At 38.2% G+C, this 26118-nt stretch overlaps 1 protein-coding gene across 4 annotated transcripts in view; it reads right to left on the bottom strand.

Moving 5' to 3' along the window:
* UBE4B (ubiquitination factor E4B) overlaps window positions 1-25643 on the bottom strand; it is a 41985-nt gene extending 16342 nt beyond the window's left edge. The window contains exons 1-12 of one of the 4 annotated variants that reach the window (XM_052791674.1): window positions 25442-25643; window positions 19275-19461; window positions 14326-14461; window positions 13687-13774; window positions 11247-11391; window positions 10177-10405; window positions 9291-9701; window positions 8305-8418; window positions 4854-4995; window positions 4245-4345; window positions 2932-3046; window positions 960-1043 (exon numbers count right to left, since the gene is read on the bottom strand). In XM_052791674.1, coding sequence (XP_052647634.1) covers window positions 960-1043; window positions 2932-3046; window positions 4245-4345; window positions 4854-4995; window positions 8305-8418; window positions 9291-9701; window positions 10177-10405; window positions 11247-11391; window positions 13687-13774; window positions 14326-14461; window positions 19275-19461; window positions 25442-25465 — 1776 coding nt within the window. In that variant the 5' untranslated portion in view covers window positions 25466-25643. Of the gene's footprint in view, window positions 1-959; window positions 1044-2931; window positions 3047-4244; window positions 4346-4853; window positions 4996-8304; window positions 8419-9290; window positions 9702-10176; window positions 10406-11246; window positions 11392-13686; window positions 13775-14325; window positions 14462-17999; window positions 18172-19274; window positions 19464-25441 lie in introns of those variants that run through there. The other 3 variants (XM_052791677.1, XM_052791675.1, XM_052791678.1) reach the window with 3 other exon arrangements.
* Window positions 25644-26118: the final 475 nt, after the last annotated feature.

Raw genomic sequence — 26118 nt, 5'->3', positions numbered from 1 at the left:
ACACTGTGCCAACTAGGGGCGGTCAAAGTGGAATACCATTTTCAAGTAGTCCTTACTTGTAGCCCACAGCCAAATTTGCAACAGTTTGTAATTTAAACTGGGGAGAATATCAGAAGAGCAGGAAAACACAAAACCAGCAAAAGTTGTTATTTTTGCAAAAGTACCAGAGTTGCTTAGTCAATTTGATTTGCAGCACCCCAGTCCAGCTAACTTCCTGAAGTACAAATTAAACCTGAGACATTACAGCCTTATTTGGCATCATATGCTGAAGATCCTAAAATCTGAAGGTGTTGGCTGACAATGCTCAACATAGCCAAGAATTTAGCTTGCTCTTTTGCGACCAAGAATGCTTTTCAAAAGACTTTTTTGGTTTTGTCAATAAAAGCAGTAGGAGGGAAACAGATCTGGGACTAAACTGTGCACTTCAGAAAACCTAAAAATAAAACCCCAAACTTCTCAGCCAGGGAATATTATGATGTTTTCCTACAGTAAACAGTCACCAATTCAAATAATTTTGGGTTTAATGCAATAGATTTTAGTTTCCCACATATAAAAGTGAGCCCAACAAACATTAGTATGGATATTGGGCCTTATTTCCCAGACATAAACTGGGAGGAGCTTAGCAGGATTTTGTAACTATCCACAGTATTATAACTCGTATGCATCATGAAATCCATAAATTTGAGTAAGCTTATATAAAGCAATACATATAAACATTTGAATAGCCCACTATACAAACACTGTACATTAAGCTTAAGATATTACTGGTCTCAAACTCAACTAGATTTTTAATGGTCTTTTACACATCTCATACCACATTAGGCTTCCAACATAGAGTTTAATAGTAATCCACTAACCAAAGAAATCCCAAAAATGTTGAAGTACATTATCTTGTATAGAATCTGCATAAGTTATCAGTAATCAAAAAGAAACTGCTTCTAGAAATGAACAGTGCTTACCATAAGGGGGTATTTAAAATTGTCACTATCAAGGGAGCACTCTTTGGAAGCTACAGCCAGGCCTTGTAAGATGGGAATAAAGATCTGTAAAAACAGAAGTAGATCACTTTATTCAAGAATAGGAAGCAATCAAATGACACTATTGCTGTGCACAGCATGAAATGCCTGTTCATTCTTCAAATACTGCAACTTACACAAACGAATAACTAAGATCTTTTTCTTTAAATTTGTATCAGTTAAGCCTGAATGCTTAAGAGATTATTCAAAGCTAAAAAACAACTTGCTTGATATAGTGTAAGTGATGTATTGATTCGATGCCTGGGCATAACGACTTATCCATAAAAGCTTCTTTCCAAGCACTTGTATGTATTTTTCCTGGTCACATTCTAACTTGTTTCCAAACATTTACTTTGCAAACCAAAAAACCCCAAAGACAGGTACACCTAGATTTGCACCCAAAGCTAACAGTTACACGCTGAAGCTGACAAAGGGTAATGTCATCACACTGACAAAAATCAGGTGTCGTTCCATCAAGTTCTCTGCATGTGGAAACCACATGGGGAAGCATACACACATTTCATACAGGATCACTGTAAATACTGTATGCACCTGTGCAAGCATGTATATTATGTACACAAACTAGACTACAAGGTCTCCAACAACGTGATTGCCCAAATGGGTAAAAATTTGCCTACACACTTGGGGTAATAATCTAGCTTCAATTTTGCATGTGGGTTTTGTGCTGCTAAGTTGTAACTGTGGTAGGAGTAAAGATAATAAGCAGCAGTCAAGGATTGTTATGAGAAAGGAAGTGACATGACAGGAACTTATTAATCAAAAGTAATTATACCCAATTAGTAAGTCCCAATCACACAGCTCTGACAACTATACCCTCACAAAATAAACTCTTATAGTAATTTTGCAACAATAACAACAAGAGGTCCCACTGAATTTTAAATTGAAGTATACTGTGTTGCTTCTATGAAGAGACAAAAAGTATTATTAAACCATATTACAGAAAAGGACTATAAAGAGGTTGTCGTCTGCTTCAGCTAGAGGAATGGTTCTCTTGTCCAGGTTAGGTGAGCTTTAACACTTTCCCTAACCACTTTTTGACAGTCTTCAATGTACTTTCAACTGCATGAACCTCTACTAAAAGGTGTCCAGACAGAGATATAAATTACTAAAAGGTACTTGCACTACACACAAAAAATAGCTAATGTCATTTTCTTCAAAATTGGAAGGATCAAATGCCATTCTGAAGGCCCCTTTACAGCTAAGTCGCATAATACTACAGGAGCACTAATCAGAGACAATTACAACCTTACTGACCTGCTTTAACATTATACGGGCTAGAGGAAGTTTGCTAGTTTTGTGTCTTAATTATTAAGCCCGCCAGTTCCAGTTTTTTTATCATCAGTGAACTACTCTGACACACAGAATAAACCATCTACTGTTTCTCAGTCATCTCCTCTGTAAAGTATGAAGACTTAATGGACTAGGATTTGTAAAATGCTCTTAGCACCTTAGATGCAAACTATTACAATTGCAAAGAAGGGTAAAGATTGCAAGACAGAATGAGTACAATTACAGAAGATTGCTGTCTTACACATACATTTTTCAGATATTTGTACAGAAGCATAGAAGGATGAAAACCCCAGATCAATCCCGTAATATATGCCTTCATATTCTGTGTAGTTTACTTGAACATTACATAAATGGGAGCTGCTTATTAACAAATGCACTTCTAATAATTAGAACAAGCAAATAATGAAAGCCAGTCTTTTTCACAAAATGCTTAATGAGTTAAAAACGAACAAAACCAAACTCCAATTGCTTAACAGGTTGCTAGGCCCTGAAGCAATACGTATAGAACCAAGATGAAGAATAAACCTCTGGAAATCCACTGTCTGGGATATTGCAAATAGTAAAATCATATGATATAATTATTTAATTTTTACCTATGCCTTACCTGCTTGAACACCTCTTCATCCTGATAAGTTGTTCTCACCAATTCTTGGATGAAGCCAAATGGGAGATTCCTACACAGCATATATGGTACCAGCAGAGACTGCTGCTGCAATGACCTTTATTTGTATTTAAAAAAAATAAAAATATCCAAAACTACTGATTATTTGCAGTAGTATTTGCAGTAGAGCTTGCAAAAATGTCAGAGTAATCACATCTAAGGATGTGCCAGAAAGCAGCTTATCAACATGTAGACACACCTACTCCTTTCAGAAGTAACTAACCTTGTCTTCTCAAGTTACTAGTGGAAAGGCTATTCTGAAACAGATGCTGTTGCCAACATCACACTTGAGTTTAATGAGGCTGGAAGAAAATAACAGCTTCTGCATAGTAATTGATTCTCCCTTCTACTCCTCTCTAATGAAAAAAAACTTTCTTAAGCTCAACTAGTGAAAGGACAATACTTTTTGATGTTTGTTTTTCCATATTAAGAAAAGAACATAACATTAGTCTTTACTGAATTGATATAGTCATTACTATTGCTCCTTAGGATTTTTGAAAAAGTATCTTTTTTTCCTTATTACATACATAAAACTTATTTTAATGTCAACATTGGTTCACGTAAAGACAAAGCTATTCTCAAAGCAGAGTGGAGAACGGGTGCGCTTTTAAAGATTATTTAAAGAAGTATTGTTTGGAAACACAAATACAGAATTAGATTTTAGTAAAAGTCACACAGCCTATTTTAAAAACCTTTTTACTGTCCCAGCTAAACAGGCTGCTAATAAACAAATGCCATTGAAACAACTGCACTTGCAATCTCAGAGTTGTGATTTAGTGTAGAATGTCTACACACATATTTACATTACCAAATCTGTTGTGGTAAACTCTGAAATAAACAGGTGCTATGCCAGTTCAGCAGTTTTTGCTACACATTTTGATAAGACTGTTTCTTAGATGCAGCTCTACTGGTTACTGACTTTCACAGGACTAGTACCCCAACAGTCTGCAAGTAAAACAGTTTATGTGTGAGGTAAGGGAAAAAACAGCTTGGTTAACTCAGATCCCCCATTTAAACTGCTCGAATCAACCTGGATGATTTTACCCAAACACAATTAGAAAACACTTAAACTGCTCTCCACCAACATATCAGCAGGAACAATAGCCTCCAATGGTAAAACAATAAACTATACCTCTGGCACGTAAACGTATGCTGCTCCAACAACTGATCTTAGTTTTCTTACCTAATCCTCAGAAGAAAAAAAACAAGAATCCCAGAACAGTCGAACTTCCATGATCAACATCAGCTGTATTTACCTTGGTTGTGTTAAGGATCCCTGTAGCACCAAAGCAGCATGTGAAATGCACTGTGATCGGATGTTGCTCAGTAACTGGCTAACTGTTGGCTGGCTACACATCTGATAAAAATAAAGTTATTTTAATACAAACTAGAAGTATTCAGAGACAGAAGAGACAAGAAATATGATAAATTTCTTTATTCATGCAGTTTGAATGTAATATGCAAACTAAGATTAGCACTACTCCAGCTAAAAACCTTTCAGATTATATATAAAAAGTGTTTGGTTCTTCCCCAAAAGCAAAAGCTTAAAGCAGAATATAGAACACTGATAGGGAACTGGTCTCACAAATGTATGTTTTGCATGGAATAAACATGGATAAAATGCAGTAGATCAAAAGGGGAAGGACAGTTTCTAACACAGTGCTTATTTTAGAGATGTAAAAACATATACGTGATTCAAATATTATGAATTAGTAAGAGTCAGAGGGACCTTATAAATTCTATAAATTTATTTCTGCAACAAAGCCATCAAGAAACAACTATCAATTTTCACCAACTTTCTCCACTAAACAATTAGAGGAGCGTCTGTGACAGCACTGATAAAACTTCACTCATCTGAAACATACCTTTGGTGCTTTTCTCTCCTCTATTCCAACTCTGTCAAAACACTCAATGAGGTAGTTCAGCATCTCTGTCTCCTTACAATTTTCAATGGTGAAGTGGTCACTGCAGGAATCAGAAACACTTGAGCTGCCAGAGCCTCCCACACTTTAAAACACACAAAAAGAAGAAACAAAGCATTAGGTACAGTTCTTCACTTGTGCACAATCAAGTAATTCATGAACTCTTGACTTCCTCTGTCAATTTTCTGAAGACTCCATCCCATCACACACATGGCTTAATAATTAAGAACATCTCTGTAATCTACAAAGAGCTCTCCATTTAACAGCTTGTCCAACTCGACGTTCAGCTGTACTGTAACATGACTAAAGAATCAATTATCTTATTATATGAACAAGTATCTGAAAGACAGCAAGGAGGTGCATGACTAATGGGAATCAATAAATCTTGTTCTCGCATTGCAACACCAAAAACGAACAGCCTTTAAGCTGCACCTGACATCAAAACTGTTCAGACACTCAGGATATCACAACACTTCCGCGCCATGATGCGACCTCTGCACAGTTTCTGCAGTCTCTGTATACAGCATTCAAAACAGTAGAAATTTCACCAACTCTGTTAACACTAGCCAACCCATGGAAGCTAAGATCCTCTCACTGCAGAGATGAGACCTTAACTGATAGATAGGGCTACAGACAATCACTTTATATATTCTAAGGAAGGAGAACAAACAAGACAGGAGGCAATATATTAAATCAACTTTTCCTTTTAAAATTTCCACATTAAAGATCATTTAATTTCAGCTCAGTTTGTTTCAATTCCCTTACAGTAAAATATGCCATTTCATTAAGTAGCACAGCCTCGGGGGGGGAAGAAAACACTGATATTGTAAACACGAAAACTAAATCCACAAAAACAAAACCATCGTTGAGGCAAGAGAGAATTAAATACAAAAGTGAAAACAGACCGCCTGACTCTCAATCTCAGACTTGTTATCTCAACAGAATTCTTCTCTACATAACAGCTTGGCAAAGCTAATTAAAAGCAAAATCCTCATTTTACAGAAGGGAATTAAGACAAGATATATTCACTTTATGTAAATGAAATTAAAAAAAAAATAGCAATTACGTGGATGGTCTACTGCTGCTATTCCTCAAAGAAAAGTCTGTGCACAGTCAGGGTGGATTTAAATGCAGACCAATTTATAGGCCCCAGATCTTAAACTGAAAAATAAGAGTATTTGTTTCCTTAAATGCAGCTTTTTAAAAACATGTATAAAACTACAAACTGCGCCAAAACTGGAATTTCCTTTAAACTGTAAAATAATCTACATTTTAATAATCAAGCTGTACAAACCTACTGTGCAAGCTTTACAGTCCATCCAATAAATCAGGGAAAGGTTATCACTAAGCATCTGGTAGCTCAGCATGTTAAGTAACATAACTTCTAACAGCAGCAATCCCTTTAGCAGACAGAATTTGTTTTCAGTTATTCAGTTAAAACTAATCCATGTAAAACATAGCTCTATTAAAACAGTACTTGGTAACCATGAAATCATACACATTTTCTTTCCTATAGTCTCTCTATTAAACCTCTCGACTTCTCGCATTCAGCTTAAAAATTGCCCAATTTATATTAAAAAAACCCCTACTACCACTACAGTTAGTCATTCTGTTAATGATTTCACTGCAGCAATAACTGAAACCATTCTAATGCAGAGCTCATACATCCTTCATACACATATTGAATGCCTTGGTATTTTCAGAATGCAAGATGTGGTGTAATTGTACAGTCACTGTGTTTATAATTTAACTAACATCTTACTGCTGTCTGCTGAATGCCAGGACATAATATACAAACTAAGGCTCCAGAAGCATAGCGGCCTGAGAAATCCTTACCAAAGGCTTTGCAACTCAATCCAACATTTGGATTAAATTGCCAACAGGATAAAAATTAAACAAAACAGTGGGGAAAAATAATCCTAAATTCCATGTACACAAAAAACCCTAAACCTGTGTTACCAAGTTCACTCTCCCGAAATTAGACTGGAATGAAAAAGAGGAGATCCTACTGGAAGGTCTTCCTTCTAGTTAACAGTCTGATTTCAGCAGTAGTGTCCCAACATACCACAGAAACAATCACAGACAGAAAAGCTGGGGGGGGGGAAATCACCTCGTACCAAGTCTTTTTGGGTATTCCCTGACATCACAAGATACTTTTTGAAGTCTTGAGCTTAGTTTCAGAAGGCTCAAGCAATTAGATTTCCCCTGACTTTTGCTGTAACTAAAATACTTCAAAGTAGACTGAAAGTCTTGAAGGAACTCTTTTCCTCCCAGTTGTTCAATATGCATGTAGTCTTTAAAACTCTAATCTTGTTTCGCTTAGACATTTATAAATTCTAACTGGCTCTATTAGGCTATATGGCCAGCCGTAAGCCACCTCAGAATTACTATCAGTCATAATCAGGGGTCTGAATACTCACAGAAAACGTTCAGGATATTAGCAAGACTAGAGTAGTATCATTTTTCAGAAAAGTCTTCCCAAAATACATGCTTTTTAAATAAAACATTTATTCCTTTCTCCAATTTGGGTCAATACAAAAAGAATGGGGAATTTTGGGGGGAAACCATTTTTGTATCAGCCAAGACATTGCAGCATTACCCTGCAATGGAATGTAAAACTAGAGAAGATGCTACCCCACATTTACATTTCCAAAAGTTTTGTTTCCTTGGCATATCCAGTGTTCCGCAGGTTTTCTTTGCACAGCTATCTGGCTAGCTTCCAAACAGAACTCACTAATACCAATGCTCATTTTGTTTTCCCATATCTTATATGATTTGTTAAGTCTCTGTTTTACAGTAAAATACTCTGCTCTTCCCCCTCCATTCTTGGCTGTTCCAACTATATCAGCCTCTACTACTTACGATGTCAAAGGACCAGTTTAAACTTTCAGGTGTATTTTCTTTACAGGCTAGAGGAGCAATCCTCAGCTGTCAAGCAGCAATGAATCTTCAACAAAGTCATACTGTTTGTATCAGCTGGCTATTTGCCACTCTATCTTTCTCTAGATGTTAACCTTTGTCCTCTTTTTCCAGTTTTTGATAGGAAAACATGCACATGATGTACCACTGGTTTTAAAATTACAACCATGGGTGAATAATATTCCTTCTACGCATATAGTCAATGAGGAGTTCCACTGAAACATCATTTCAGAAACCATGCTCATTAAACCTAAAAGGCAGTATGATTAACATTTACTTTATCTTAGTCATCTCTTAAAAAGAGCTGACTAACTAGCATTCGTTATACATGTTTATATGCCATCTTAAAAACCCATCCAAGTCATCTCCTTGGCTTTAGTAATTTCCCAAGTTACTTTGAAGAACGCTTGGCACTACACAGACTGTTAGTTCCTAAGCAACCAAACATGCAGGTTACATTCTCTTTCTCCAATACCTGGACCCAAACTGGACACAAGAAAAATCATCATCTTCATTTTCTTCATCACTACTGTCCTCAGACACATCAGAAACGGCAAGAAGGAGGAGGGAGAAAGGGTTGTCGTATATACTACCACAACAAAAATGGAAAAGGCCATCAGATTTTTTAAGCCAAAAGTAAATGGTAGCTTTTCTTTGTAAGCCTCTCAAAAATCATATTCTCTAAACATGCAAACAATGGATAACTCCATGTTAGTAAAACCAAGGCTATACTAACATGCTCTGTTACACTACTACAAGTCATTCACATATCAGAACACCACATGTTCACAAACCAAAAATTTAAAAAGAATTTTTGAGACCTAATAAAAATTATGGCTGAAGTAGGAATGTTTAGACATAACCTAATAGTAAGTATTAAAATTCTAAGCTACTGAACTTCAAAGCAGTCATCTCAAAACCTTGCATGCTCCTTTCTCCCTCCTGCAGGGACTCGGGATTCCAGGAACAGCCAACAGAGAAAATGCAGTAGTACTTGGCCCGGCATACTGAAATAGGCTAATCTGTAATTTACATCTATGCACTAGGGAGTCAAATCTAACACAGTCCAGCAAGTAACAGCTTTCAACAAATCAACTAAAGCCCTAATGAGAAAACTGATTTCAAAGCAGGAGGTCTGTTTGGTTTACTATCCAGCAGTAGCAACTGAACAGAAAGCTAATAGTTTTAACTGGAATGGTTGTAAGAAGAGGAGGAAATTAAAACAATATTGCTACCTTTAAAGTAATTACATTACACTCCAAATGCTCGCAGAAGCAGGTTTAACATTTTGGCAAAGATGGCTTGTTAGGAAGTCAGCATATTAGAACAAACCAAAATGCAGAAATCAACTCAGGGTAAGTAGGGTGAGCTCAGCACAAACATAAGTTCTTCCAAATTGCACGATTATGCCACACCCTGCACAGCACACATTAAACACACTCTTTTGTTCTCATGAAATACCTAGAAGGAATCCTGTTCAGTAAAGAAGAACGCCTGCGCAAGGTACTGGGTGAAGCAGTAAACAAAGGTGGACCCATTGTTGTGGGTCTCTGTCTGGATGTGATGACTGGCATGGCTGGAGGGCTAGCAGCCATGGCTGGAGGACTTGGTGAACTAGATGGGATGGAAATATTCAAGGAACGTGGGCTGGAAGAAGCTGAAAAGCCTCCAGAATGGGCAACAGTGTATGGCCGGTACCTCGGAGAGGAAGGCTGCATCCCAGAAAGGCTTGTTGCTGTGAGGTGAGAGCTGACAGTAATGGAAGGCACAGATGTAATGGCAACTGAACTGGCTGGTGGGGTAAGAGATGAACCAGTCATTGGTACATAGCTTGTGAAATTGGTAGTAGGAGCTGGACTAGTCCCATAGAGACTAAACCAGTTACAAGGGAAAAAGAAAAAAAAGAAAAAAACAAAAAAAGCAATGATTTAGGATATGCAGAAAAAGGGTAAAAAAGATAAAATGAGCAAGAGAAGCCCTTGCCCTTCTGATGACTCTGCAGCAATAATTCTGCAGCTCACACTCATTACTCCTTTTTACTAATGTTGAACAAAACTATGTCACAATCTACACACTGTTAAGTTAAAGAGTCATAGCTTTCACTGATGCAAGTTAGGGATATTTCTCAGAAAGAATGAGCTACATGGCTTTAACTTATCAAATACACTTCTAGCCATGGCAATGTAATAAAAATGGTGAAATGGAAAGAGATTCACATGAAAAAGAGTGAAGAATTTTAAAAATCTAGTCTATTTATTGGTCTTGGGACATTTCTATGCCACTCTCTCTTCCAGTCTATCAATCAATATTCAAGTGAAATCAGTATTCAGTTATAATCAGAAGTCACCTGGATAATGAACTGGAACCAAAGGAGCCCACATTACAGAACATTGGGCTGCTTCCTGGGTTAGAGCCCATGTTTAAAATCAGGCTTCTGTCAGGAGACCGGGCAGCTGCAGCAATTGGTTGTGACGTAGCTGTCAGGCTAGCAAAAGGGTTTTCATCCCTTGACTGGGTGGACATCATCAGCACTTCCATCAAAATCTGCCCAATCAAGTCCTTAAAGTCTGAAAACACTGTTAAGAATAGAAGAAAAGAGTTAGTACCCTCACCTACTGCCTTCATCTACACATTAGTCAGAGATGTAAACATTATCAAAGATTTCAACTAAGAAGGACAGTAATTCAATTCTGTGAATTAAGCACTGCTTTTGGCAAAAACAATAGACTGATACTTATATTTATAACTACCACTCTGTCTATATTAACTAGGTTCTGAAATTACAGCTACACAAAAATATAACTTTTATGGAAAGTACAAAATATCACAGATGACCTAATGTTGTTATTGTTGATTATTAAAGTTGTCTTGTCTGTTCCTCTCATTTTCCCACACTGCTGTTGAGTTGGGCAAGCTGTGTCATGAAGAAAGGAAAAACACATGCACACACACCCCCCACCCCACATATGCCCACACATAAAATAACAATTTTTATTTGGTCATATCTTATAGCTGATGTATAAAATATAATTTGTTATATAAAATAATCAGGAATTCTTAGCTTATCAAATTAACTGCTAAGTATCTATTATGATGCAAGACAACCCATTAAGTCAGTAAAAGGTTCCTAAAAAAAAATAAAAATAACATCCAGCAACACTGCAATATCAGCATACTAGTTTGACAACAGAAAACAACCAACAAGAGCACAGCAATTGACTAAAACAGGAGCTCGATCCCATGTTGCTTTTTGGGGATTCCATTTCCTGCTACATCTGCTGATAGCAGATGTTGAAATCAAGAAAAGACCACAAGTAGGTAGCTCTGGCATTGTAGCAAAAAAGCTAAAAATAAGAGTAGGGAACACACCACTCAACTGAAACAATCTGTAACAACAGTAATGGTTCAGATACCTACCTTCCTTTGGGTTCTGCTTAAACTGGGCAGAGAGTGAATTCAGGAAGATAACATCTCTGTCTCGGTCCTTCCAAGAGACTCTGAAGATCTTACAGACCAGCTGTAAAGCTTGCTCCTCAGATACTTCGGACCCAGACAGAGGTTCCTTGGTTGGGAAGGGTTTAAAAAAAAAAAAAAAAAAAAAAAGCACCACACAAAAATTCAACTTATTTGCAATTGTGTTAGTCAAGTCACAATTCACAATCAGATGCAGGTCAACTTTAAATGGCTTCAAACTACCTCTTAACGGCAGATTTTGTATACTTATGAAGGAATACAGATGTATTTGTCAAAATGTATTTGGAAAAAAACCCTAAAGAAACACGAGATGCAGAATAGATTAGTAGTAGCAGAAATACATCCAGTAGGAAGCAAATTCCCAAAACACATTTGAAAACAGTATACTAAGAAGGGAAATTTAACCAACATACCTATGATGTCTGCTTTAAGGAATTAATTTGGGATTCCAAGGTATTTTAAGAGTTTCTTGTAAAAAAGCACAGGAAGGAGCGAGCTTCCCCAAGTCTTTCCTGCTTTCAAATCTTTGCCCAAGATAAAGACATCTTTCACTTGAATGAAGTCAGGACAGGACAAAAGACTCAAGAATTTGCTTCGTTCCCCTTTCTTCCAAAAAAGGAACATTATGTAAACTGTGCTCAAAATTAAAAACTAGTTTCTCTAAAAAGAATGCTACCGTATATAGTGGCTAGCAAAGGTTAAATGGGAGGGCTCTTACAATCCTAAGGCAGCTTTGAGTGTACACCTGAAAAAATGGTGGAATACAAACAAATAAAACTCAAGTAATTAGCCCTGCAATATGAGAAGAGGTAGCATTTAAAAACATTTCCAAAACATACATGACAAGCCAGCAACATAACTGTCCTCCCCTACACTCTTCTACCAACACTGTAAAAGCAACATAATACACAAACAATTCAGCTGCATAGAATTTCAAAGATGGGAAAGTTTTAGCTTCGAGGCTATTTTCCTGCAAGAGTTCTCCTGCAAGAGTTGTAGATATTTACTAGACAAAAAACAAATTTCTGATATTTGACTAATACAAGTGCACATTGTACTGCTATGTATCATACTTCTTGAGATAGTTAATACTTTTTTCTTTTAGAAAAATAAGTCAATGAGGAAGAACAAAATGCAGGTTGCCACTAAAAAGCTCCCTTTTTCCCTTTAAATTTGAGACCTCATAAAGGCCACCAGGTAACAACACTGTACCCTCTACAAAAGCTTTCCCTCAAACCGTTTAATAAACCATAAATTTTGGCACATTAATACATTTTCATTGCATTAATCACTCTAGTAGTATTCTACTGTTTTCAAGCACTTCTACTTCTCCTGCCTATTTCTGCAAAGAAGGCTTTATTACAGACACTATTTCCAATGCAGAAAACCAAGCAAGAAAATCTTTTGCTCATAAATGAGGACTATGCTGTCTCCTATCCACTTAACTTTCTGGTATCTCCAAACAAGTAAGAGGAATTGAACCAAGTTTGCAAAGCTTTATTTTACTTTCCACTGCTCTCCCCCCACCCACTTCAAGATTGTCCTTGATTTCAAGCTATTTATTTCATAGTAGCACAATGCAAGCTGTCCGACTGACTGATTTGCAGCTAGGAATTGACTGGAAAGGATTCTGCGGCAGGGTTATTGCTACATGGCTTTAAGCCAGGCTTTTACCAACTGACCTTATTACTGACAGTGCAGGAATAAACAAAGACATCTAATGAGCACTGCAAGAGCTGTTGTAAAAACTTCACTACACTGATGTCCCATTTCTTTATGGCTTTATTTCACATGGGCCTTAAAATCAAATGACGAAGAGGACAATTTCAGGAGTGAATGAGAGTTTTGTTTCTTTCTTCTTCTACTTTAAAGGATTCTACCACCTGTCAAAACCTTGATGGCTAAATATTCTTACTTATTTTCTTGTAATATTAAGAAAACCTTACTACATAGCATTACTTCAGCATACATAACATTTGAAGCAGTACTTTGTTAGCAGACCTCTAAATGCTACACAAATAAGCTGCAACAATCTTCAGAAGTGTCTTCAGAAATATTTCTTCAGGCCTACTCCATATTAAAAAAACAGATCTGGGCATTAATAGGTCACTTTATTGTAGGATATATAACAAAAACATTTTCTTCAGAGTTCACAAACCAATGTGAGACAATTGAAATGCAGCTTTGATATTGGAAGGTTTGTCTTTTTTCCTTCTCACTAATTTTAATGAGGAAATGCAGTGAAGAAATTGTTCACAAATGACATCTGAGGGCTAGTTCCATCCTCTCAAGAGCACGTATTCAAAATATGGAGTTAACTGAACTCACTGCAAGCTGAAACTTTGCATCACTCCTCCATCCAGCCAACATAAAAGAGACTAACCTTATCCGTCAGACTCCTTTTCTCTCTGCGATCATTCTCATCAACCTCCATGTTTTCAATTCCTGAATCCACATCTACTTGGGACATGCTGTAAGTGGAAATAAGAGAAGGCGGCCATTAACTTGTAGAAAGTCACAGACAGTGCTCTGTAAGATGCTGACTGAAGGAGCGTCACCTTAAGTAGAAGCAGCAGAGAAAAACCAATGCGACAGGAACAGCCATATGCACAAAGAGCAAATAAAATCACTAGTTGATAAATGCTTCTCATATGACATTTATTTTGAATTCAAGAAACACAATTCTTAATTTTTTCAGCAAGCAATACAAACTACACAGCTATCACATTCCATAACCTTTTCTTTTTTAAACAGAGTAGCTGAATTATCCCCACCAGACACGCTCATCACTTAATATGTAAGATAATGCTTTGTCTTTTATCACTTTAGGTCATGAATTCCCATTAAAACCAGACTAGACAAAGCATTACAGTGGTCTAAACAGTGTGTCATATTTAAGCATTAAACCCTACTGCATTAACACAGCTGTAAGTGAGAAATTGCAGAATATTTTCCCATGTAAGTGGTTTTGATGATTAGCACGGCACAGTATTTGCCGGCTCATACAAGCTGCATTTTTTACCTTTTCTCACAGGAGACACTATCAATATCCATGCTCTGAGACCGAGAGAGAGACTGAGATTGTGTTTCAAGGCTGTTAGATGGAGAACTGCTGAGTGAACTCACTCCTTCGCTGCTCTGGCTTCGGTGGGCTACTCCTAGAGAAAAGGCACCACCAAGATTACTACTACAGAGATGAGAAGGCACTACACAATTATTTGGATGGAAAAGGAAAGGTTTTTCAATACAGCTCTTAACCATTCTTAGTAATGCATTAGGAAATAAATGTTATTAATATTCATATTTGACTACAAATAATCACATTTTCTACCTCCCCTTGTAGCAGCACTATAGGAATGCTTACCTGCATTACAACACAGAGAACAAAACTAAATTTGCACCCATGAAGTGCTCAGAGATTCACTCCCATAAAAAAAAAAACCACTAGCAAACTGATCTCTGGTAAGATTGCTCTGTATACTACCATAAAACTTTGTCAAAGCCCCTCTAAAGTCTGTCCTACCAGAATAAGACTTCACACTGGGTCATTACAAGAGAGTTACCTTGGGTGAGGATACAGGACAAATCTGAGTTCTGATAGTCTTCCCACAAAACCTCCCACAATTTACTAGGAAATGATCAGTACTTTTCCTCCTCCACAAGAATAAAATAAGCATCCAAGAAGTCCTAACAACATGCACTGATTGCAACGCCAGCAAATGGAGAGCAATATAATGGCTTTGGAGCACAGCTCATGAGCATCAGGATATGAACAGATGCAATGAAGACTTTCACTTTGCAACAAAGACTTCTTCAGAGAAGTGTTAGATACTAGCATGGTAGGAGGAAAGTTATATACATATAATTCCAAATAATCCAGAAGCAGCCTTGCATTCAATAACAACAGAAGTTGAATGAGTTCTACAAACATCTAAATGAAGACGGCTCTTAAGTGTAGTCTATTCTTAAAATCTGTGCCTAGTGACACTGTCTGAAGTCATGATTTACAATAAAGTAGCACTAATTGCAAGCTGCAACTGTAGTTTTAGCAATATCAGGTATTTGCATGTCAGTAAACAGACTCCTAGAAGAAGTAGGAAAAAAGGTATTATTCATCTGTTCAAAAAGAAAGAAGCAGTGAATTTCACTCCTTTGGGTTCTTTTGAGTGCCGTTTACAAGACATTGCCCAAACAGTATTAGGTTTCAGGTGAGAAGCGTAAAACCAGATCGACAACCTATTTTTAAATTCCAGCACTGGCTGTGTTTCAGCGTTACTGCTGAAAAGTGCAAGCTTGTCCTGCATTTATGGCAGCAACACATTCTGAAGTTAGCAGTGGCAGCAGCAAAACAGAACAAATCAGGATTATGCTCTTTGACACAAGCTGTTTGTTTCCAAGCACCTTTCCCTAAGCTTTTCCAGGTCTTGAAACAATTAATTTTACAGCAACAAAACTACAGAAGGCAGAAAAATCACATTTAGAAGACAGTTTGCTGAAGAACAACTAGATATTCAGCACAGGAGGGAGGAAAAGTTGCTTCATTCTACTGCTTTGAAACTCCTGTTTTACTTCACTGGGTATAAAAAGTTTATATTTAACTCCTTGTATTAGGCTGGAAATTGGTCATTATCCAGAAAACACTCAGATCTTCAAATAAAAAGTGGAAAAGATGTATGAAGTAAAATTAATCTGCACTGGTATTCAGAAAAAAATTTAACAAGCAGATTGTCCAAACACCTATATTCTATAACTGAAGATATGTAAAAGCACTCTAAGATATAGGAAGAGAACATAGAATGCATATGTAACTTGCACATAGAACAAAATACTTGCTAATGTAAATTTTACTCAGTTTTGTTCAAAGCTTCTATGCTTTGGTTAGTAACTTTAAGGCTATAGCTAGGTATTATCATTCATTCATAAACAACATTCAAACAACGTTCTTGAGCCCATTAGGTTTTCAGTACGAAAAGAAGAATAGAGAGAGGAACCAAGATCCTCCAAGAAAAGTTAGATTTCACTTAGCCACCTATGTGCCAACATTAATGTCTGCAAAAGATCTCACCCAGGAAGCAGGAAAATGTCAAGAAAAACTCCGTTTCAGTTCTAAATGGCTATTTCCTCCAGTCCTGGAATTTTAGTGATGCATTTGGCTTTGACACTGAAAGTCCTTGCGCAAGGCACAGGCCCAAAGCCTAGTACAGTTTCTCCACAAAACCAAGGATATAGAAATATCAAGTATAGTATCTGAACTGAGCAGAGTTGCTTAGGTCAATCAGGTTAAATAAAAGCAACTTTGAAAAGCCAAACTTCAATGATGTAGTTTCCCTAGAGATAACACCCAGCAGAAATATGCTGTCCATGGCAGGGGAAGGCTGACTTCAGCAGGGTATTCCACCATGTCACTGATTTAATATATCCCAGTTACAGCCTTGTTTTCCTTCAGTACATCACCAATTATAGAGTCAGTCCTCCTTGAGTCCTTCCTCTCTCCTCCTCCCTCTTCCTAAAGAAAAAGCTAGCTAAGTCAGTGGATAAAGAGACTAGAGCAAACACGGCTTACCAGGGTGAAGTGCTTTGTTCTACATTCCCTTGGGGTCTTACTGCCACTGCCAAGAAAACGTACTTTAACAGTTATGCTGCAGCACTCATTAACAGGCCTCTTCAAACAAACCGCCCTACCTACCACCTTTTCACAACAAATCTTCCAGAATTTACTTCCATCATCTATACTTTGCTGGTTCAGGTACACAATAAAATACCCGACACACTAAGTTCCAGTTTTCCTTTAAAAAAAAAAAAAAAATGGAAACACAATAGCATACAGAGACATGCAAAAATTATGAAGACTGCACACTCAGTATGTGTGTCTGTCATTGATACACTGGTTTTAGGCTCTCCAAAACATTTTCAAAACACGTACAAAATAATGATCATATTTTCCATGAAATTGATGTGTAAGTCTGATCTCACCATGATATGCAACTTCTTATAAAAATGGATGCTTTACAAGGACACTATTCTGCTGGGGCTCTCTGTTACGTCCAAATGAATTAAAATCCTCTGCAGTCATTTTAACCTACTGCTCAAAAGAACTCCTTCCTGCAAACCACACCACATTAGCCGAGTCTTCATTTATGCTAAATAAATACAGCAGATAATTAGTTGTGAACATTTTTTCCTGATCTATTCCCCAATTTAACCATATCTCTTACCCTGGTGAGAAAAAAGACATGCATTATTAAATTGCTGCAATCAATCTAGTCTGTGTAATTAGGTACTGTCCAGTGCAGATAGATGAATTCTTAAAACAGAAGTTCTAAGGTCTTAGCTAACTGACCACTTCAAACCATGATAAACGTGTCTGCCAATACATGAACATTTCTACCTTCAAGTACACGTTTCCACACCTCCTCCTCTGTTGGCATTATCGCTTATACAGTTGTACAGTAAGATGGATCAGGACCTCATCTATTTGAAAACTAACCACTTACTTTTCCTGCATTAGTTTTCACCTGGATTAAGTCCATGATCCACCTCACCATACAGTTGCTACGGACAACAGAGGGAGAGACAGTGAGAAATACTCCTTTCAGCAAGGATCAGATCTAAGATGGGTTAAAAGCAGTCATGTAACCACAAGCCGAGTGAAAACACTAAGTGACCTCTGCACTGTTCTGAAAAAAAAAAAGTCACCTTTGCTTCTGGGTTGGTGTCTACAATCATGAGGACAATACACAGTGTTAAATTCCATCTGCAATGAGCTTTTCTCAGGAAATGCTTTTGATAGCTTTTTCTCTGTCCCGCTTTGGATACAAGGCAACAAAATAAGCAGGAAGGAGTCACTTCTAGGTATTTCAGAACAGCACTGTAATTAAATTACAAGATTTAAGCTTGTAAGTTACGGTACTTGCCAAAGGGAAAAACATAAAGTTTCAGAAAGCAAATGGGTAAACAGATAAAGTATTCTGCATGCTTATCAAGAGCATTGGAAAAAATATTATTTCTATCAAATTATTAGAAATCCCCTCGAGCACTGTGTGCAGTTTTGGGTGCCTCAATATAAGGACATCAAACAGTTGGACTCAATGATCTTAAGGGCCTTTTCCAACCTAAGTGATTCTATGATACTGAAAACCTGTTTAAAACAATATTGACATCTGTTTTGAGATGGGTTTTCTCAACCTCTTAACTTAGTAACACAACATGCGCAACAATTTAAGTTTTCAGATAAAGATCACAATACCGGAAAATATGCCAATTTGTTTTGATTTCCAAGATATCCAACTTGAAATCAAAATTATTATTTTTTCAGGTCAAAAGTGGTATTATATATAAGAATATTGTCTTCACCTCTCTGCAAAGCAAGCAGATGAGGCATTGTTTGTATCTTCTGAAATAAATACCATCTGTAAATATTCTACTTGTATTCACTCCAGTAAATAGTGAAATTGACAAAGTAATACAAAGGAGAAAGCAAATACTTTATTCTTATGTTGGCAACACACAGTCACAGCCTACTATTTTTAGTTGTGCCAAATGCTAGTAATTAAAGATCAAAAATGAACTTGGGACTGATTGCTAAATTGTACCTAGAAATCAATCAATAAAAACTGTGTTGCAAGACTGAAAAGGCTTTTTTCCTGTCTCCTTGACAGATCGGCTTTCTTTTCTGTAATATTTTGTAGTATTAAACTGTATTACAAACTTCAAGCTTTGGTAAGCCGTATTTTAAACGCCATTAGTTTACTGATACCTGGAAAAAAATTGTATCTAACCATTTATTACTTGGAAAAAGAAAACAAAAAGTACTTTCATTCATCATTTTAGGCTGTTTCTTTCTGAAAATTATTTTTAGTACCAGCAGAAATAACACAAGTAATAGTGTTTATGTTCTAAAGATAAGGAGTTGCATAATAACTTTCAGTACACATACAATAATAATTTTTTTTCCCTAACATGCCAGCCTACCTGATGCACCAATTGGAGAGGTAGCTGGGGTCATGCTATGGACATTTAGGCCTAGACTATGGGATGGCCCCGGGGCTGGTGCTACTACAGGTGGTCCAGGTGGGGTCTCTCTCTGCGGTGATGTAAGCGGTGTAGTAGGCTGGGAAGATGGTCCACCTGCCAACCGAGCAAGGCGCCTTCGACGAATCTGCACAAAGGAAATAAAATAATAGCAAATAAACAAGTTCGTTTGCACGTACATATGCACACGCATCCCATTGTTGCCCTTTGGCACTGCTACACAGCAGGGGTATTCACTCCTGTGAAACCGCAAATATAGAAACTTTGCTTGATAACCTCCTACATGGAGCTGAGTCTCACTGCCACTTCTCTGTTCTGCGTGACAATACTAAAACACCCTTGATGTTTAGATTTTAAGTATGTATTTGCTGCCTTGGAAAACCATTTGCGCTGGAGAACACCGTGTTTGTCCCTCAAACGGTCGCGTAAGACAAGTTAAACTTCTACTGCTCAGCGATTTCAAACCCTATAACACTCCTCCCCATTTATTTTGGCATTTGATGAAACAAACGGCATTAATCTGATAAAAGGGACAATATGAACATGACCTTTGCCTTAATTTCACACCACATGATACTAATAAAAACACCCGTGCTAAAGAAGATCCAGTTGAAAGTTATTAAAGACTGCTGTCCAAGTTAATCTGAAATAAACCTGCAACACTAAAAAGATGCAACTCAACTGCTGGACAGAAGCATCTTAAGAAGTAAAGACAGACAGTAAACAACATCCTCTCATTACCTAGAGACATTCCACCACACAGAATTTAAAAAACAGTTTTTGCACATTACTAGTAAGACAGAGAAGCACCTGCCTTCAAAATCCAACTTCAGAAAACTTATGAATCTAGTTATTAGAATTAGTATGTGACCGCATAACACTAATATTATACTTGAGAATTAAATAGACAAAATAGAACTTATAAAATTCATAATTTGTAACTGCTTCAGTTTTCACTTGAAGCATAAATGAAAAACAGGAAAGAAATTATTTATTATCACAAGCTGCCTCAGAGGATCTGTTCCTAAAGCTTACACCTTTAGCTCAAAATAGGCCTGGCATAAAATAAAAGTATCATATTTGATGGTGTCCATTCCCTGCAAAAATAAGCAATTCATGTTATTCTCTCTTTGTATTATGATACTCAAGCATTGCATGGAATGTATCAGTTTTCATTTCTGCTCATAATCCTAAAGAACTGCCAAGCAAGTGAAAGAGCGAACAAAAGATTTGTGTCAAGTCAATGTCTATGCTACATTACTGTAGTCATTTAATGGCCTGTGAAACCTACTCCAACAAGAAGAACAGAGCAAATTAAATCAGACTTCAAAAACTGTGGGAAAACAGTGTCTGAAACTACATCTCCCTCCATGACATGTGTCACCACATGAACATGGAAGGCAGCTAGAAATTTTTTTTAAAAAGGCTACAATTGGAACATCTTAATCCCTCCTCCTCGTCAAGCAAAATAGGGGAGCTTATTGCATAAATTAATTGTTTAGCTTTGCCATAAGTAGAAGCTGTACATATTAGGGTCTCCAAAAAGTTTTTTTTTTTAAGTATCTTCAATTTTTCTCCACTTCTATCTTACATCTTAATTTTTCAGCTGCTTCTCTGAAAAAAACTACAGAACTACCTCACTCCTCAGAGGCATACCTGAGAAAGTGTCAGCTACACATCCCCATACCCACTTACGCTGTTGCTGAAGTCAAATGAAGTGTTCATAGCTCACAAAGCTGTACCAAAAATATTATCAGTAAAACAACCTAGCTGAATTGAAATCTCTTTGAATTAGGGGGTTGATTTAAAGTTTTAAAAGCTGTTTCCTTACCATTCAACTGATCTATAACCATGTTTTTCAGATAAAGGAATGGCAGGGAGGAATGGAGGGGAAAAAAAAAAAAAATACAAACACACACACAAACAGCCCATATATGCAGAAGTGGCTGAGGGAGAAAGATGAAGATTAATTATGTAAAATGCAAGAAAAATAAGTTGATATGAAACTTTTCCACAACTGTTCATATTAATTCTTGTTAGCTAGTTCCAAATCTGATGTTAGGAAGGAAATATGTGAGGAGAAAAAGGCATAGGTAATAATAAATATATTTATCAATTTATTCTCAAATACAAACATTAGTTACTCAGTCAAGGTCATATCCCTCACAAGGTATGATCTGCACAAAACTTCTCTTCATCATCTCCCAGTTTCAAGCAGATAACTGAGGTCACTTGTGCCACTCAGCATTCCTTCACCTACAGTGCTAGGCTAGATCAATGCCAAAACTACATCAACACCAGCTGCAATCATTGCTGTTGAAATAGGAGGACACTAAGACAAACTTTCTGCCTTGTATTTGTCACTCTTAGTCCATCAACCACCCATGTTTCTTACGGACCAATCCCCCAGACTGTAACCTGCCCTGAAAAAAGTTCTGGAAAGGGCATGCAACAAAGAAATCTGCACAGACGCCAAGCTGCTTTTACATAAGATATTGCAATTAAAACTAATACAAGATTTCTCACTACCCCTTTAAGGATGATAGGCAAATTATACTTATCTTCCTTACTGCTGAACAAATTAACATTAAAATATAAATAAACTCTGAATATTTTTTCCACTAAAAGAGACAGCTTTCACAACCGAGGATACATTTAGCAATTGTTAACGGACCAGATTTGGTTCTTAGATACCCTGAGTTGCCATGTTCCTCTAACTTCACTTAAATTATCACAGAAATCTGAGATTTGATCTGAAGATTATAAAGTTTTAAATAAGAGAAAAAAAGGGGAGAAACAAAGATATTATGCTAGAAAGGCAAAGGTGCAGGCTGAGAGAGAAGTTTGAGAATACAGCATAAAACTGGTACACACACTCTATCCAGTTAATTCCCTTAAGACTAAAGGGAAGACTTAAGACTAAACAGCATCAAGACAAGGGAAGATAGGCTTTATGCTTAGGGCACAACATGGGGACTCAGGAGACAGTAGCTTGTTTGCACAATACTAGGCACAAATGAGGCCCCAACCTGTTGCCTTCACATAGCACAAATAACATATGTTAGAATTGTGGGAATTCAAAGTGACCTATTCTCATTTCAGACTGAATGACTCTCCAAATTACCATGAAGAAACACATGGCTGAGTTTTTTAAAATACTTTCTTAGGAAAGTTTAGGGTACCTCAATAATACCCAACCCTTGATTTCAGCAATAAGTACTTGCAATCGTGACAAATGACAAAGCTGTTAGGTATCATTATATTACCTAACAGTGACAAGTTATTTGGTACTAATTACTACATAGGCTATGGAAAAAACAATGCCCATCTTCCCTACACAGCACAACTCCATAATATACACTTTAAAAGGTTAATAAAAAAAATCTAATCAGTTGAATGGAAAAAGCACATTGTTTTTTAATTAGAACAGTTTTTGCTGGACACATCTGGACTATGGTTTTGAATAGTAGTTTTCAGAAATACATTTTTGATCTTACTGGACTTAAAAGCTGTTAGCTGGAGACACTACAACAAACAATGTAAAAATAGCACCCTGTTAAAGCCCGTTAACTGATTATTTAATTTTGCAGCAGACCAATAAAGATATAACCAGGAAGACTAGTCCCTCAGGCTCATGCACTCTCAGGTAAAAAAAAAAATTTTGTATCCACATCTGCTTTAGTAGCAACTGCTTAGTGAGGCTCTAAGGAAATCTTTTATTCTACCATAACTATAGAAGAGTTCCAAATCTGTACAATAAAGGGTAATTTGAATGGATAGCTTTATTTCTCTTGTATTCATTAGAATATGTTAAATTGGTTTAAGAAATGCTTCATTTTGTGGTGACACTGGTCATGTTCTATGCTCAGAAAACACTACTCTACTCAAAAATCATGTAGATGTTAAAAGATGCTAAGTTCACATCATACTTTCTGACTTTCTTTCAAGCCACATTTGGCTTGATTCTGCTCTTTTCTATGCAGTCCCTATTCCCATCTTGTGCTACCTATCACTTGTACTAAAATTCACATGTTAAAAGGGAATTTTCTTTTCTCCCCTCCTGAAGTTTTTAGTATGGTCTGGAGTGAATGACAACTTCTAGTGCTTCAACAAAGTAAACACTGAGAAAATTTCAGTGAGAGACATTGTTGATACCAGTGGAAAATATCTTCTTGAAACTAAAACATATCCTATACTCCCAAAGCCATTATCAATTGTATCTTCAAGTCACAATCTGTTAATGTTATACTTAATTATGGTTTGATACAAGAAGATAATCTAATCTACAAGAGGCTTGCAATTAATTTCAGCTTTATTTAAGTGGGTTTTTGCCTTCAGTCACTGCCAGATAAAGTTTGAATCAGATAGAAGTGACATCTAACATGTTTTAGAAGGCTATTTGACCATACAGTCCACCTCTGATCTAGGGTCCTCTGCGCCAGGTAACAGTAAAGTGGAGATGTGAAGGAATATTACAACAGACTTGGCTCCAACTTTACAACGAGGGATCCATTAACGATAAAAAGTGACAGCGTGACTCTCTTAAAATTATATAAGATAAAGTTTGTCTCAAGCAATCACCTAAAAGACCAGTCCGCTTTAGTCCTGGCTGAACTGTACTGGAAAGACATGGAAAACCTTGAGTCACTTGAGACAAACATTTTGCCAGAAAAGGTAGATGAGTCCCTACTGGAGAACTCATTTTCTGCAGCCTCAGTTCCATGATGCAGTGGTTTTGATGATGTCAGTAATTTGCTGAAGCAGTGACACAAACAAGCTTACATAGGTTAAATAATTTTGAAATTAATCACAAAACACCTCATAATCAGATGCAGTTTAACAATCAGAAGAATTGCATGTAAACAAAGTACTCATGAAATACACCTATAAAATTAGAGATCCCTTTTCACAGTAGAAATTAACACTAGCATCGTATCCCACTCTCCCCAACATGGAAATTGTACTCTTTTTAATGCTTCCATAGAGTATGAGGACCTTCATCAAGTAAATAGCATGAAATATTTCCTCCTAGTTCCTGCTGCAACACAGTAGGACTGCTCAATCATTATATACAAGATAATCAAAAACATCGTAACTTTTTGGAATACAAATCTGAGTGACAACAGCAGCCACCTTGCTCTACAATCCTGCTGTAAGATATGGCACAGAACAAAAATAACTTCTTTTGATCCTCCCTGCAGTATAAATACAGCAATAAGCCTATGCTGCAGCTGGCCCAACACAATACACTTTATATGTATACAATACACTTTAATGTGAAAATATTGTTTTAAAGAGATGAGGGAAGATTTAAAGTTGTACATGATTTAGGCATTACATTGGGACAGTGGAAAACTCCCTATATCCTGATCAGTACCACGACAGGGTTCATTTGAGAGTCCTCCAGTATATGAGCAAAACATAAGACCTTACTGTATATTTAAAAAAAAAAATAAAAAGGAAAACACCACCCTTTAAAAGGAAGAAACAGGTCACATTATTCCACATCAGATGTGTGTCAATCACAACATAACACGTATAACTCTTAAGTGAAAGAACAAGAGGTTGATTAAATTAAAAAAAAGTAAATCAAAGGAAGCATCGGAAAACTGGCAAGCCTGTTTCAAACTGTTTCAAGAAGAAATGATATTAAATACAAGATCACACACACACCTCCCTTGCTTCTCAGCAAAGAGTCTGAGAAAGCAAGATTTTAAGTGTTTTATGATGTTAAAAAGTAAGGGTTTTTTTTAAGTCACACCCAGAGAACATATAAAACACCTAGTGTTGAACACAGAAAGGAGACATCCTCCAGACAAAGACTACCTGGCAGATGGAAGCAGAGAACAAACAATTAACCAGGAGAGAAGCAATTCAACCCCATCGGCCAGCCAGGGGGTCGCAGGTCAGGGACAGCACAGAGAAACGGAGGAACACGAAAACCACTGAGCACAGGCACTGGGCGAAGGCAGAGCGCCTCAGTAACGCTCCTTCCCACATCCAGGTTTCTCCTCGGGGTCAGGAAAAGGGCCCAAGAACAGCCCCGGCGCCCTCTCCCCGCTGTGGGGCCCGCCCGCCCCCTCAGGCCCCGCGGCCCACAGACTCACCTCATCCGCGCTCAGCTCCTCCATCGCCTTCCTCTTAATGGTGAACGGAGGGAGGGCGCTTTCCTCCGCCCCGCCGAGGGGCAGTTCCGAGGAAGCGCTCTCCTGTCGCCTCTACCCTCCGGGGGCGCCTCACAAGGGCATCTCCGGGGCGGCCGCGCCGCGCCTCGCCCGCCGGCTGCCGGCCCCGCCGCCGCCCCCGGCCCACCCGCTCCCTGCCGCCCGCCTGCGCCTCAGCTACCGCCGCGCCCCGCCGCGGCCGAGGAGAAGCCGCCTCCCCCGGCTGCCCCAGCCCACCCGCGCCCCTCGGCCTCGGCCCCCGCCCGCGCCGCGGCCCCTGCCCCGCGCAGAGATTATTCATCAAAACAAGAGGGCGGCGGCGGCCATCTTGGGGCGGGATCACGTGAGACCGCCCGGCGCCGCGGAGGGAGCCGGGCATGCCGGGCCCCGCGTTGCGCAGACCAATGGCAGCGCCGGGAGGCGGGGCGCGGCGCGGCGGGGCGGGCGGGGCGGGGCCGGGCCCGGCGGCTCGTCGTGGCGGCGCGGGAGGGGCGGCCCGCGCGCGCCATGGCAACGGGGGCGAGGGCGGTGCTGAGGGGAGGTGGCCGTGAGGAGAGGGAGAGGGTCGGGAGGAGCGAGGGAGAGAGGGCCGGGGAAGGGGGCCCGGGACCGCGGGGAAG

The sequence above is a fragment of the Harpia harpyja genome, chromosome 7 (assembly GCF_026419915.1).
Source record: "Harpia harpyja isolate bHarHar1 chromosome 7, bHarHar1 primary haplotype, whole genome shotgun sequence".
Lineage (NCBI taxonomy): Eukaryota > Metazoa > Chordata > Aves > Accipitriformes > Accipitridae > Harpia > Harpia harpyja.
Note: the sequence above shows the minus strand (reverse complement) of the source record. Positions and strands in the feature narration are given on the sequence as shown.